This window comes from Anopheles coluzzii, chromosome X, assembly GCF_943734685.1.
Source record: "Anopheles coluzzii chromosome X, AcolN3, whole genome shotgun sequence".
Classification (NCBI taxonomy): Eukaryota; Metazoa; Arthropoda; class Insecta; order Diptera; family Culicidae; genus Anopheles; species Anopheles coluzzii.
This window is the reverse complement of record NC_064669.1, coordinates 19,682,175-19,698,403: the sequence shown is the minus strand read 5'-3', so window position 1 is coordinate 19,698,403 and position 16,229 is coordinate 19,682,175. Positions and strand designations below refer to the sequence as shown.

The 16,229-nt window shown below is 45.4% G+C and overlaps 1 protein-coding gene across 2 annotated transcripts in view; it reads left to right on the top strand.

Annotated features, from left to right (window-relative positions):
- Nucleotides 1–16,229, top strand: part of LOC120961045 (neurogenic locus Notch protein) — a 76,223-nt gene that overhangs the window by 22,132 nt on the left and 37,862 nt on the right. For both annotated transcript variants that reach the window (XM_040384630.2, XM_040384622.2), the window contains exon 3: nt 7,447–7,525. In XM_040384630.2, the coding sequence (XP_040240564.2) occupies nt 7,447–7,525 (79 nt within the window). The remainder of the gene's footprint in view (nt 1–7,446; nt 7,526–16,229) is intronic.

The following is a 16,229-nucleotide window of genomic DNA, read 5'->3' as shown; positions in this document are numbered from 1 at the left end:
CTATGTGTGTCGTGCCACAGCTACACATGAAAGGCCTTCCCGTTTATTTGAAGTGATCCACCAGCGGGGCCCGTTTGCATCTCCCTGGGTCTGCTCGGGTAAGTTGTGCTGGATCTGCAGCCTGCGGCAGGGCACTTACCAAACGCCAAATGCGGAGCGACTGGCCAATCTGTGTCGTGAGTTCGATCGACATATTTTAGAAAGCAAATCGTGCATCCTCCGCAGCACATACACACCCTTCTCCCATCGGGGGCTGCGAAGACCAGCTTTAACTCCCCGTAGCTCCAAAGCAGCTCCGATGAGATAGAAATGCACACATACACGCTCTACGAAGATGTGTTTGTGTGCCAACCTGGCATGCAAATCATTAGTGGAGGTTAGGGTTTGCCTATAACTGGAGCATCAAGCAGCAGACGACCAGAGGTTCGTGGTGGTCACCGAGTCGCATATCCGGACACTGAACCAGTAGGCAGAGTAATAGTTTTGTGCGGTTCTTATGGTTAGAGTTCGGCATTCTGTGAGTATCTTGAAGGTAGGCACTCGCTAACGGTAAGTCCCCTGTAATCGTGCTTTTCGTTTGCTCTCTTTTGAACTCCTTCTGCTCCGGCTGAAGTTCGGGACGCAGATCTTAGTACAGGTTGGATTGCCGGACGTTCTGGACGGGGCAATGTCCAAAGCCGAGAATGGTGGCTTGAGTGACAAAAGACAATTCCGACATTCGGCACTGTGTGGAACCTCTCGACGATGTTGGCGTGCGAATGTTATTTATGGGGCTATTCACACACACACACACACATATACACACGCACACAATTCGTCTTGTGTCGTCGTGCTTTAGAGAGAATAACCTGCGCGAGAACGGTGTCAGCTCCCGGAAAACCTCGGGAAACGCGCATCGCAAGAGTTTGCCGTGTCTCATTGTAATAAATGAGCCTACATAATACTGCCCACAGCTACTCATTGGTGTTTTCATGTTGAGGCTTTCGCATTTGGTTTTGTTGGAAAACATAAATATCCAGATGAGCTGCAGATCTCCTCATCTGTTAAAAAAATCCCACTCTCTCGGAGACATCTTCGCTCATACCTTACTCTTGGTCGGTTTTTGGAAACACTTTGGGAATTCCTGATCACAGCGCTTATCTTTTCGTTCACACCGCTGCAGAGATCCTTCGTTCTCTATGTCCCTCTCTCTCTCTCTCTTACATATGCTCTTATACCTAAGAGACTTCCTAAACTGATCGCCACATCATCTGCCAAGTAATCGGAGTACTTTTCGTAAAATTTCTTCAGGTTCTCCTCACTCACTGAAGTCTATTTTTGACATCCGTCGTCCGGATCCTCAGAGTGTGTCCTTAACGGATGTTTTTCAACTTGTTCTTCCCCCTTTCGTCAACTCGGCTCGACCAACCAAACATCAGCTCCATGTCTGTATGTGTGTGTGTGGTTCAAGTTACAACCAAGGTCCTCAACGCCCAGACGGGAAGCGAGGCACCACTTCGTCACCCGTACGTTCCCATTGCCCGCATTGAAGGCATGCTTGTGTGTTGCTGAGCGCGTTTGTACCAACCATCCTCATCATCACCATCTTCCTCCTGCTCAGCCCGAGCACAGGGGTACCGCTGGCTAGAGACCCAGAGTAGAGTATTATTATTTCCTGCTCTCTAGCTGTGGGTCTTGGGTGTACGGTTGTGTGCACGTCCTGTGTGAGCTGTGGCTGGATTTTTTTTATGTTGCAGTTCTGCTGAACACGGCTAAACATACCTTCCCTTTTCCATCATTGTTTTCGTTTCCCTTCGTCCTCTTCGCTGCTTCCCATTGCGTCTTTGCCTTGCGACGATCGACTGTTACAGCCTGCGGGAATACACGAACACCGTAATGGGCGATGGGCCACAGCCCAAGTTTTTTTATTTCTCTTTCTTTCCCGCTCTCTCTTTTTTCCTCACTCTCTTTCTCTCTATGTTTCCCTTCTGTCACAATTATGTTTTGTTTCGTTCGTTTGCGCCCTGTCCATTGCCTGCACGTTTGCTGTGTTAGTGTGCTCAACTGTACACGTTTGTAGCTGCGTGTGTGCGTGTATGCATGTGTGTGTGTTTGAGTCTTCCGGCGAGATCGGTTTTATTTTTACTCACTTTGCGTAAGCTCCGGTTACGTTGCCCGTTGTTGGTCCCTTTTGGTTGGGTCGTCGGTGGAGTTTTGCCTTTTCTTGCTTTACCTTCTCTTCTACCATTTGGGTTCGCTTTCGTCATCTACCATCCGTTGAAATTGTCTCTTGGCTTTCTCTCCCTTTCCTTCTTTCTTTGTTTTCTCTGTCTCTCTCAATGCCTCTACATTTTTTCTCTCTCTCTCTCTCTATAGTATTTGGATACGCACGTTCTCTTTCTTGTTTTCGTCCTTTGCCTGGACCGCGCATCTCTCTTTCAGCCTGCTCCAGCCCGTGGTTGGCCGTTAATTTCATCCAGATTGATGCCAACAAGTGGCGGAGAGACATTTTCCCACGAGTTTGTTTTCAGCTGTTTCGTTTACGTCGTGTTTCGTGTGGTCTGCTCTCTCGCTCTCTTTCTATCTCTATATCTCTCTTTATCTCTCCCCTTCCCGATCTTCGATCCCATTTGACTGCTCTGGCTTTCCTACACGGCGTTTGGCGGGTTTTGTAGTTTTGCTTCCTTTTTTTTCTTTCGTTGTGGCTGTACGCTGCCATATGTGTATGTGCTGTCTCCCGTCGGAGCGTGTTCGAAGCGAAGTGTGCAGCTTTTTAAATACACCAGATCAGGAGGAAATGTAAAGAGGCTCACACAGAGAAGCGGGAAAAAAACACACGAAGCTACAGATCGTATGCCCCTTTACGGGGGTTCCTCGCTTGTAGCCCGCTGCTATGAGCACCATAATTTCTTGTACAGCTTGTGTGTGTTCAAAGGATAGAGAGAGAGAGATAGATAGGATTAGAGTGAGAGAGAGAGAAAAAAGCTCTTAATAGGGATATGGTAAATAAAATTGAAAACCTAGAAACAGAAGCAAATAGGAAATGGAAAAGGAGAACATCCGAAACACTCGCCAATATGTTGAATCGTCTTTTTCTTCACTTTTCCTGAACTATACAGCAGTAAATCTAGAATTTTCCATACCAAAACTTAGACGGATTTCAGTGCCAACTCAAAACACAACAATTTCGGAGTGTTTCTTTCAACTTTGCTGCTTAGCTGCAACACAACTCCAGCGCATTTGCTGAAAATAAAACGCGCTACAGCTTAAACGCATCGCAGTGACGTAAACTGTGTGATTTTTTTCCACTGTTGTTTTTGTTCATTTCATAATTGGAATCATTTCATTGATGCAGTATTGTACTGCAAGCGAAATCGAAACACAGAGAGAAAGAGAGAAAGAGAGTCATAGCGAATGGGTTTTCATTCTTACGGGTCCGTTATGCTAAATTGTATGTTGCATTTTCTGGTATGCTTCCTAATATCGCTTTTCACTCACACTTACGCTGGATGGGTAAGAGAAACGAGAATTCCAGCAAAAAATGAGGATGAGAGAGACAAAGATTGAGAGGGAGATAATTATTGCATCGAGTACACATATCTAGGGAATGGAATGGAAATTTGTATCAGCAGGAATGCGCACACATTGCCCTTAGGTCCTTGGTGAGATGTGATTTTCACCTTAAACATTTGGTAATGCAAATAATCCATCCACGGATCACTGGAAGCAAACGGATTGCATGCCCTCCTGGTCACGGCACCAAACCGTTTCGTCTCGATTTTTCCAATAACCAATTTCAACCGCGACAATTTCCCCCCGGACCGACATCCGACAGCAATTATGTGCTGTCCTGCATTTCCATCTCACGGTTGCTGCTGCCGCGAAAACCATCAAATACAACTCAACGACAGCACGGCGAGGCAGCGGAGACATCTGTTTGCCATCTCCCGGGCATGCTGTAAACCCCAGTTGTCGTAAAAACCGGGGCGCAACTATGTTGCCCACCAGTGGCTGGAATTAAGAACCGGGACAGACAGGGACAGACAAAAAGTAAAACGAAACACCACTTACACACCACCACCTGCGGACGATACACAGGCCAAACAAAAATCTCACACGAAAACGAACATCAACAACAGCAAAAACAAAGGCAAAAGAAAAACACACACACACACACACAAATCGGTCTCGTTCGTTCCGCCACCAGAGTCCGCTTTGCCGGGAGGCCGCGCACACTTGTTAACGAGCACGATCCGGTTACAGAAAGAAAGTAGACGCACACCAACGTACAACACGGTATGGGTGATGCTAGAACGCGACGGTCCCTGATTGTTTGGTGGCTGGTGGTTGCGCATGTGTCCCCCTTTTTGGTTGTTTGTGCTCCCCCCTTTTTTTTTTGTTTCATCGTTCTGTTTGATGTGTGGCGCGCGTGCGTCTCCTCTCTTCCCATCAGCAGCGCGCGCCCCGCTTGCATCGTCACGATGATGATGCGCGCACAGTGCGTCAATTGCATCTCGGATGTACACAAAAAGCCGCCCAAAATGAAAGCACCGACAAAAGTAAAAACCACTTGAGCGGCGGCGGCGCAGCAGTACCGCATTCTTACGCACCGATTTTTCCAATTTCGTACAATGCTGGTGTAGTTTGGTGGTAGTGACGAAGGGAAAACGGGTCTTTGATCAATTTGATGCGAGACGAGGCATATCCAAACCGACCGGAAAAAGAGGAAAATTGGAGTGAAAGAAAGAGAGAAAGAGAGAGAGAGAGAGAGAGAGAGAGAGAGAGAGAGAGAGAGAGAGAGAGAGAGAGAGAGAGAGAGAGAGACCGAGAGACAAAAGAAGAGAAAAAGCGACAATCTTCGTGTGGTTCATGATTTATTTCCCAAATTTTGTTGTTGGTTGCCGTGGTGCCGTGACCAGGATTTTCCCATGACGTCGTCGACGCATAGCCCCTTCGACAATTACGCAGCCGGCAGTGTTTTGCTTCCTCTGTCACTTTTCGAGGAAAGGATTTTTCACTGGCTGGGGGTTACGGAGGCGTTGAGAAGGGCAGGGGGAAGCGGATAGAAGATGGTACCCAAAAGAATGATTATAATCGGTGTCTGCGTGTTTTTTATGGTGTGATTTAACTTGTTGACATCTTGTTTTCTCTCTACCGGATGGTAAAGTGAAAAAAAGAGATTCGTGAAAAACATAAACGAGCGTAAAGAAATTAATAAAACGGCTTGGCTTAGCGCACTACAGATACATCACAAATCGTTTTACCAATCACACATGCGCAGCCCTCTCGCATGTGGTACTGTTCCTGTGGGAGTGCAGCCGTCGGGTGTGCAGAGGTCTTGGCAGTCGCGTAGGAATGTAATTTGTCATAAACAGGAGAGGCATAACACATCGCTTCCCAAACATTGTTCCCTATGCCCGTTCGAGCTATCTGTTCCCGTTGGCCGGTCTGGGAGTTGTCGAGAGCCGCATCAAAAGAGCATCCAGAGCTCTCAACTTCGCTAGCAGCAGTAGCACCATTCCGCTGCAATGCGCGGTGTCAACGGTTCTGGTCCGGTTCGTTTGAGTGTCGCTGGGGTGTGCGCACATTATTAGGTGGCACAAAACCTGAATCCAACCCCTCCCCGTTTTCGGTGGGGTGCCGGTGGTCAATGTGTAATCGACGCTGGGGAGTACGCGTTGCCAAACGGAAACCAAGCCTTTGAGCCCGTGCTCTTTACCGCGAATGTCGCATAATTCTCGGAGCTCGGCACGCGCTCACGGTGCAGTCCACCAATAACCCCCGACGTGCACCCGCGCAACCCTGCGGTCTGAATTCCGGCCAATTATTTAGAATCTCGCGTCAGCGTGTCCACACACACATACATACATACACACACACACTGTTTGTGTCGACCTTTGTAGGCGCTCGAGAGGGAGAGAGAAAGCGAGAGACGAATAGTTGACAGCATGTTAAATGATATCTTGAGGGTGTCAGCATATTTATGTTCCATCGCGCGCATCCACTTTGCCCCTGCACACGTTGCCCGTTCGATCGGTACCACCAATTCCAGTCGCCAGGGATGAGCAACTTGAGCAAATGCGCTCACTATAATCGACCATGAAGTTGTATATGAGTCCCCTAACGATATGCAATGCTCATCGTGTCAAAACGGCCAAGAAGATGGAAACAGTTGAATAAACACAGTGTTTTATTATTTCCAGAGCATGTCTTGTAGGATCTCTCATCGGCTAAACTAAAAAATTAAATATTCCAAGACATCCGATTCGAGTTACTAGTTGATCTTCCCAGCTCTAGTCCACGGGCAGGCATAAACAAGGGATGGGATATCCGTTTCTCGGGTCCTAAGCGTGCTGTGGAACGTGCTGTCAGTGGCAGTGATTGATAATATAATGGAGTGAGTGAGAGTGAGAGAGAGAGAGACAGAAAGACAGAGAGCGAGACAGAAAGACAGAGAGAGAGAGATAAAGAGAGAGATAGAGAGAGAGAGAGAGAGAGAGAGAGAGAGAGAGAGAGAGAAAGAAAGAAAGAGAAAAAAAATGTACCGTGCAAACAGACGTAGCGCGACAATGTCACGTCACGCTGGTTGTCGATGAAATTTGTTGCGTTTTCGATGAAGGACGTTTATAAATTTTACATCACGTAGATTGCAGTAGCTCATTTCCTAAAGTGCTTCGTTTTTTTGTCTATAAACATTAACACAATAAGTTAAAATGCGTTAAGGTTTATTCGGAGTTTTTTTTTTGTTTTTTTTTCTGGCCTGTAAACAAACTAGATTATTCCACTGCTCCAAAAATGAAGCTCTGTTTGAAGTAGCTCTGTTTGCAAAACTGAGCTACTTCTAGAAATGTCTAGTCTTTTACGCTACAAAACCGCTCTACGTCTATATGCACGGTGAGAATGAGTACAAAAATTATGCTTGCAATTATGTCTTATGTTTTTTTTTTCTTTTTCTCTTCTTTTTTTGTGGGCCAATAACCTCAGCCGAAAGATAGATGATTAAACGATGCTAGTATGCATTTTGGACGTGTGTTTCTAGTTGAGATGAAGGGAGGGATGTGCTATCCCAAAGGCATCAAACAAAAATGGTTTCATTCTGGTAGAAAAGTGTCCCCCATTCCGCTCGCAACCTCGTTGAAGATTCAAATTGATGTATGCTAATACACCGCCCCGCAAACCGAGGGGTGGGCGAGGGTTGGATTGTGTTCGCACAATTTAAAACGGTCAGGGCGGGCGGGCTGGCGGGCAGTGAGCGTTTGCAAATAGAGGACGCGACAGCACACATCCGGCCGGCCGTGCCGCGGCAATTCAACAGTCGCTCTCGTGTGATTGTTATTCTTATTCAGAACTTTGTTGTGCTGCTGCTGTTTCGCCGAGAGGCTCGATTGCGAGACGCACGCGTTCCCTTTCCAGGCGGATGATTCACTAATTTTTCTCACCTCTTGTTCTTATTCTTCTCTTCAACAGGTTTCCTATCGTGCTCACCGTCTCCGTGCAAGCATGGCGGCACGTGCGTCAGCCGCCCGAACGGTGCATCCTACTGCAAGTAAGTATTTTCGATTCCGCAGGAGGACTCTACGGGGAGCGGAACCCCGCGTTGAAGGATTCATTTGCTGCTAATTGGACAATTTTTTTTTTGCAACCTGACAAAGCCTCGCGAATTTTGTAGCTTTGCGTAGGACGCCCGACGGCTCAGGTCAGTTGTGCGGGCAGGCTACACGACGGGCCCTGGCTAATTAAAAGGCAGTAAAGTCTCGTCAATTCCCGGGATAAACAAATGCCCGCGAGGAGATCCAACACACGCAGGCGGAAGAGTTCAAATCCCGGACACACGTGTGAGACAAATACTTTTGGCAGGGAAATAAAACATCACAAATGATGCACCTAAGATGCATGGATATTTGGCTGCAGCGCCTTTAATTTGGGGCTTTGTGCCGACAGGGGGGGGTTCGCCGTTGCTGTTAAGTCTAAATCATCGCATGTGTCTGAGTTAGCTTAATTGTTCGCGGCTCGGTCACGATCGTCTCAAAAAGTTAGTTCGTTCTTGGGTTTGTGTGTGAGAGAGGATTGTTTTTTTTTTAAATATATTTTCCTTTCCTACTCCGCTTCCAACAACAACAACAACAACAACAAACATCACCAATTGGTGGCACTAAGAAATTGGTGTTTTCTCCCCATCCCTTCCTCCAACTCCCTCCGCATCCTTTGCGGGGAGTGCGAAACGTTCGTTTGCCATAAATCGCGCAACGCGCGCGCCATCGTTCCGGCCGAGTCACGGCCTGCCAAATAATAATGGCCGAACAGCGGTCATAACCATAGCACTCGGACGATAAATGGCAATAAATTTCTGTGTACCACCCTTGTTGTGTCCCCACTGCGCCCGTGTGTGTGTGTGTATGCGCGCGGGTTGCAGTTACAGTTCTCGTTCGCCCATTAGAACACCAACGATCCAAATTCGCTGAGGATTGTGCGGCATACAGTGGCGGGCAGAGAAGTAAGACTCACCAAGTGTTATTTTATTATTTTCGATGATAATGTTTATGTGTTATATGTTGCTTGTTAGGTTGTTTTTCCTTAAAAAAATGAGTTAAATAAATACATTTCTCAATTTTAATCTAAATATTTCAATACAACAAAACTGACTGCAGCCTTACTTAAGTAGCCACCACTGTGGATATGTGTATTTTAGTTTCTCTTTCCCTTGATCGGCGCGTGTTCGTTCGTTAGCGCTCGCTGCAGTCGCCTTTTGAATCGATCCCTTTTCTCTTCCCTTTTTCCCCCTCGGGTCCCTTTTCTCTTCCCATAACTTTTTGTCTGTATGTTACATAAATAGAGAAAGAGAGAGAGAGAGAGGGAGAGAGAGAGAGAGAGAGAGAGAGAGAGAGAAAGAGAAACAGAAAGAGAAAGAGACAGGGCATACCGAGTGACAATTGCGAACGGAGAGTGTCGTGTGGGGGAGACAGTTTTCGCGATCACGCGATTTATTAGCCGGAGTGGGCTGTGGAGGAAGCAGAGCCGTACGGACAACGGGCGGTTTGGTTTCAATGCCCAGGGTGTCACAAACACTGGCGATAGAATGTTGCCACTTTGGCGTCCAAAAACGGTGGGTGGCAGAGAAAGAGAGAGAGAGAGAGAGAGAGAGAGACCTGGGTCGCGGAGACACTGCGCTTGGAAAGTGCACAAAACAAAAGTAAATTGATAAAAATGAACCTCCGTGCACGCTCTCTTTTGCTGCCCCGTGCCTTCCGGAGTTTGCCTGAATTTTGTTGTTGGAGGTCGCGGGCATGGAAACAAGCAAGTGGGACTAGGGAAAGGGTTTGGATTCGCAACCAATTAGGAAATGTTACACTGGTGAACAGGGAAAGTTTTAGAAATAAACAAATGGGTAGAAAAGTTTAGTTAAGTTAACGAAAGCAAGAAGAATCGATTTAAGAAGGAATAAAGAGAGGAAAGAAAAGATTAATGAACAATCATATTCCTTATTTATATATTTAGTATTACTCAACAAAACACAGTGATCGAAAGAACGAATGCTTTCCGTTTCTGCTAGAATGAAGTAATCTAGAAGTATGGAAAAAAAACAATTCTAAGACGGTTTCACGCAAATGCGATAAATTATTGCTAAAAACACCCATAGCTGCATTAGCGAGATTCATCCGCAGGGGCGTGCGTTACGGTATTGCTGTGTGGGAGGCCAGAAGAGCGCCTCCGAGCGACAGCTTTTTTTTCCAGATTTATGCAAATTAATGTAGGGGGGCTGCTTTTTAGATAAGAAGAGAATATCTCAGCTGGAGGGATGATGTAAAAAAAAACATAAGGACGAATAAAAAATACAACACAATAGTATTGTGCAAAAATTAAAACTTGTAACACATGGGAAGTGAAAACAAAAGCTTGCAAACAAGAAAAGAAACGAAGAACACAAGAGATACACGCAGTGTGAGCTAAAAAAGCTATAAAAATGTTAACAACAAAGAAGGGGAAATACGGATAAAAAGATATAGTGAAGGTTGTAAGGAATGAAGAAGCAAGAAGGAAGAGCACAGAACAGAACACCAGATTCAGACAGAGCTGAGCTAAATGGAATGAAACAAAAATTGGGAAGAGGATCCGCGAAAAGAAATGAAACAACAAATAAATTAAAAAAAGGCATAAAGATAAGTGCACACAACGTCCCGCTCCTCTCCTTTCCCCCCTCTTAGTCTGCCCTCTAAGCCAGGCGTGCGCACGGACTCGCTCGAGCTCGCCTCGGTCAGTCGCGTCGCCCACCCGCCGCTTCCCCTCTTGGGACAACGTTTCGCCGATGTCGATAAATTATTCAAATTAGCCCTGACGTGGCACAGAACGTGAATATAATTATTTATGAACAAGCTTTTAAAAAGCCCTGAAATGTTTCTGTATGGGTGTGTGTGTTGCGAGTTTCTTATTCTCTCGGTGTGTGCCTTATTGGTTCACCTTGCTGCCGTCAGAAGTCTTGGTTCGAAGATGTTCTCGGTTTGCTGGAAACTGGATGTAGTGTGGTGTTGTGCGTGCGTGTGTGTGTGTGTGTTGATCTGCGAACAGCCATATAACTGCACCTCGCCTGTGAGGCGAAACGAACGGCGGGGGAAAGCGAAGAATGCTAAGAGGGGAATGTAAATCAAACATTTTTATTCGCTCTTTCTTCGTTGTGTGTTCCATTCTCGCGAAAGAGCTGCTGTTGTTGTTGTTCGCCTGATTGATTGCACTTTTATTGCACCCGGTACAGCACACGACACAGCGACCGAAACATCCCCCTCCTCCTCCTCCTCCCCATGCCTTTTTATCACAATGTAGCGAAATTTGTTACTTGATGGTGGTTTCTTTTGTTTCTTCCTGTAAGAAATCGGTGGAAGTGAAATGTGGCTTTTTTGATGCTGCTGTTGTTGTTGTTGTTGTTGTGTCGTCAAAGCAAGAAACACAAAAATCAGCTTTAAAAAGGCAGCTCACTGTTGTGTAGCGCCTTACACATATCGCGAACGTCTCGCCCCACCGTGTGTAGGCGGGTTTTTAACGCTTTTCGCTTCCCAGAAATCCTTTCCAAATGCTGTTCGTTTTATTTTGTTTTATTTTTCCACATTCCTTATATCCCGCCATAAATAAATATTCGTCGTTTATCATAATGATGCTGTGTGTGTGTGTGTCCCTCACATGGTGAGCGTGGGCATTTTGAATGGTCGTTCCAGCGTGGTTTCTTGCCGCGTTGTTTGGCTGTTTCTTTGCCTTATTTTATTGCTCGATTAACGTGCGTGCGTGTGTGTCCCCGGTGAGCGGATGATACAACGCACATACACACACGCACACATCCCAAATTTTGATAGTCAACACAGCGGGGAAACAAATGACACTTATCGGGCAATGATGATTATGATGGGTGATGTTTATGAATCACCGCGGGATGGTATGGTGATGGGTGAGGTATGGTTGCTTTCTTTATTGCCCCATCCCGTGCTTTTGGTGACAAGTTTTGTTGTTTTTTTTGTCTTTATGGCACTTTGGTACAATTTATTTAAAAAAGTTTAAACACAACGACGACGCAACCGCTTTGCAGGATTGAATTTTATTTCGAGGAAACAGATTTAGAAATATCAGAGCCAATGTCACGTGAATATGGAAGAAAGGTATTAATGCTGTCTGGGAACAGGATGTCATTTGGGTACTAGACTTCATGAGAAAAGGGTCAATAAACTCCAGAACAAACAAATATGACAAGAAAGCTTCTGTGCATTTTTCGACGGTTGGCGCGCATACTGTTGAGTGGGAAAGCGTGTTTTCTATTTCGTCTTCACCACACTTGGTGGTAGCGGACAGAACGCAGACACACACACACTAATCTACCCATATGCACGCAGATGTGTTCAACATTGTTGTTGGTTATCTTCTACTTAGCCGAACGTGTGCCGGACGTTGTGGTTGCGTCATCCGACTTTAAGTGGGGTGAAAAGCAGCGTGTGTTAGATAGTCGGTTCGCCATATGTTTAATTTGAACGCTATTAGCAGTAAAGAAGAAAGAAGCGTGAGGCGGTGTCTTGTACCAGCTCAATTCGAAAATGAGATTTTTTAAATATACATTTAGCACATTATTTTGGGTTGATTTTAAATCATTTATTTTCATCATCTTTTTCTGACGCGCAAAGACCTTTTCTGATAAAAGAACGTAAGTGACGAACGTCCAAGCGCAGAGCGCAAATCGTCCGACAAATACAAACCCTAGCTACCGCAACACCGGTAACACAGACAACAACCAAGACACTACACTATTCCTTTGGGAAAATGATGCCCGATAATGGTCATCGTGTTTGTTCCTCTGCTCTCAGGAGGGCTTACAGGCGGCGAATCGCGCGCGCCGGTAAAGCTTTCTGTTGCGTTTTTTTTCTTGCATAAAATATTTGTTCACATCACTGTCCTTCCCTATCATCGTGCACTCCCTTTCTTCTTTCTCCCTCCCCCATCCCCCTATCACTTATTATTATGCTGTCAATTTCCCGGTGCGCTAGTGTCGGGATGCCGCGCTATGCTTTGTGTGCATCAACTCGTTATGAACACAAATGTAGTGTTGTTGCTGTAGCATTTTAGTTCCATTTAGCTTAAAAAATAAAACATTTTATTTGTTGCTGTAGCATTTTATTTCCGAGCTTCAAAGTTTCGGCTTTCGCACAGCATTTGATAGTTTGATCACAAAGACCATCTCATCCACGTGCCTTGCACGCCTTTCGCACATCAAAGCTAAACCATTGCAAAAAAAAAAAAAAACCAGCAACGCAACACCCAAAACAAAAAAAATCACTACAGGAGGGAAAAACCGGTTCGTCGCTTGGTGTGTCACTGTTGTTCTTCGTTTAGTCATGTCCAGAGCGCACACGAGGGATTTATTCTCGGACATGTTCCCGCCCGCCCCAAGGGCAGCCGCCAGCAAACCTAACATGGTTTGGCCCGGGCCGTTGCGCTTCGTCCTGTGTGCCGTCAGTGTGTACTTCGGCTGGCTTTTGTTTTTACCTTTTGGGGTGTAGTCTTGGCAAATGCGCAATCTTCCCACTCGCAGTGTCCTTAAGGGCGGTGCATTAATATATGTGTGGGCTTGTTGTGTGCTTCTTTGCCCGCGACGTTCAACAATCGTTTGGCCCAGCGGTTTGGTCTGCCTTTTGCTCGGTTTAGCTTCAAGGCATCGGGCCACTTCCTTTCGCCATTGTTTTTCATTCTCCGTTGCTGCCAGCTTCTTCAAGGTCTTCTCCTATGTATATATATATATATATATATATATTTATAAGAAAAAAAGGAGTCTGCCTAAAAAGGAAGAATAAATCAGAAGAAAGAAAATGAGAAGCCTCATCCTGGGAGTCCTGGGTGATAGGGGTGGTGTGTACGCGGGTCCAACACAAAGATTCTTGACAACGGACGATGATGAGCGAACCGTTGTGCGTTGGTTCTTAGTCTGCCTCTTCTTCTTCGTATTGCTATTTTTTTGCATGGCTCTTGCACTTTTCCATGCGACGCAGTTTCTGCGCAGATTTGTGTCTGCTCGCTCGCTAAGGGCTGATGCAAAAAGAACACCACATGGAATGGCCGATGCGTTCCACCCACGTTGGGATGAACGGGTTTTCGGTCGGTATCAACAGCCTCATTCCCTTGTCTGTCTCTTTCTGGCCAATCCGTTCATCGAAGCACATTTCCTTATTAAGTCACAAATGGGGTTCGTCGTTTGCCGCTCTTTTGGAAACGGGTAAGATTTGGTTTAGCCGTGAGCCATTATGTTTTGCAAATAACGATAACGAGCAACGACTGCGGGGGGTTGGTTTTCCGTCGATTTGTAGATTATGAGACAAGTAATGGAAAAAATGAAATAATGACAAGGGAAAGTAAGACTCCCAGTCTCTATCAAAAGAAATAAATAAATAAATAAATAAAAACCAGAAGTGATAGAGCTGTTAATAGAAGCTTGCTACCGTATTGGACTTTTCATAAAATTACCACATAAGGGTGTTGTAGGCCTCAATAACCATCCGAGTATGATTTATTGTCAGTTTAGTTCAAATTCAAATGAAATATCCTTACATGAATCTGGAATGTGTTGATTTTCAAAACTTACCCAAAAGATACTTGTTTGCTGTAGATGTGCGCCATTTATGTTCGCCTGCGACGCTGTGGAATTTCAGAATTTGCTAAAAACACAATTTGCTTTCTCTATCTTGTGAGACTTTTCTCTAAAACCAAGTACGCTAAAGTCTTTTGGCAATTGTGAGAGAGAGAGAGAGAGAGAGAGAGGGGGGAAGGCGAGGTAAAAAAACACATCTTTTCATTTTTGCCTTCAAACCACGCGTACACACACACAGCCGTATAAATTAAATTACTTAATTATGCCATTTTATGGTCCCGAGCTGGAAGCTTATTTGCACTTTCTGTCTCTCTCCTTCACACCCTGGAATAGTTTCCCGTGATGCTGGTGCCGATGGTAGACGATCACGACCGTTTCATGCGTGTTCCGATTCCGATTTCTCACCGAAACGTTTTCTCCCACTCTTTCTCGAATTCACTCATGCTTCTTGGCAGAGGATCTATAGCGATTGAGATTTGCTTCTCTTTCGCTCTGTCTCTCTCTCTCTCTCTCTCTCTCTCTCTCTCTCTCTCTCTGTCACTCACACTCGTCAGTTCATTTCTCGGTAGAGGATCCGAAGCGATTGAGATTTTCTTCTGGACGCCTCCCCGGGGAAGGAAAATGTGAGAAACGAATGGAAAGAATCATCATTTCCCGTTGTAAGCGCAGGCAGTTTTCGGAATGCTTTTCCTCCCCCCCCACCCCACCCCCCGCCCCCCCCGGTGATGTTGAGTTTTATTTTGTGTACGCCAACTTCTTTCAATTTCAACCGAAGATCAAATTCCAGACACGCCAAACGCGATCGACCATTGATGCGTGTGCTTTTTTCATCTCTTTCTGTTGCTTTTATTATTATTATTATTATTATTATTATTATTATTGTTATTATTATTATGATTTTCTGGCTCACTGCCGGCGGCTTCGTATGGGGTAGGCCGCTTCCGGCCTACCTCGGTGGATAGCTTTTTAACTTTTTTTTTGGCCGCTGTTGCTTATGCTTGATAAACTGTGCGGGTCGATGGATTTCGTGGGTGAGCGAATGTTTCGCCATTTTGATGGCCTGTAACGCCTGAGATAGCATCTTAATGGCATAGATTAACACCTCTTAGAAGTGACACCCAACCTCCCCGGGCGCTGTCGGCTGGTTGATGGAAAATCTTATCGAAATCGAAGGAGGATAGTGAGTGTTGAGTATGTGTTTTGCAAAAGCGAGAGAACGAGAAAAAATGGGCGAATAGAATATTTTGCACTTGCTTAATTTTGCAGCTCTCAAAACATAACATTGTGAACGTCCACAGGGATCATTGTTATCCATTGAACGAGAAATAAACAACAAGTAACTATTTTGTTTTTCCAATGTAGTGGAAACATTTCAAATGATATCAGCATCCCTGACGGTTGACCAGCCCTGTCGCCTAATTGTTTGTTGGAGGTTGAATCGTGGAGTGCAGAAATAATTTACTTTTTTATTACGATAAACCGGCGCGCTATCGCTGATAACAGGTGCCATCGAAGAATGGAGGCGAATGCTGAATCGAAATGGAAAATAAGCAGGAGCGATGAAAGAGCGAAGAAAAGAAGAATCTGATGAATAAAAAATTGTCACAAGTTGGCGTTGTTGTTCGTAAATGTGTTCGAAACAAAATCTTACTAATCCGGTCCGCCAAAAATAATCTGTAAACCAAACAAAACTACACCAATATAGAAAGAGCAACCGAGAGAGAGAGAGAGAATGAGAAAGAGAGAGGAAAGACATATCTATAAGAGCCACACATTATGGTGTATACGAGCTGGCTATGATTACAAAATGTTTTCCCAACAAAATGGTCCCCTGCCTGAATAGGAATAAGGCACTCATTTCTTATTGAGTTGCTGGCTGACTTTCGGCCGACCCAAAACGTCCATTGACCCCGCCTGGTGCTTCGAGTTTGCACTTAACGGCTTAAGATAGTGTAAAACGACCTTTTTGCACCGTCTCCGCGCGTTTTGGCGACATTCGCTCGGGCCCGCGAGCTCAGGTGCCTGATGCTCAGCATCGCTCATAAAAATCCACCCAAGCTGGTTGTGCTGTACGACATGTTAGCGTGTTTTGTTGTCGAGCAAGGCTCGTAAAGCAAAATTTGGAATGTGAGCAACATGC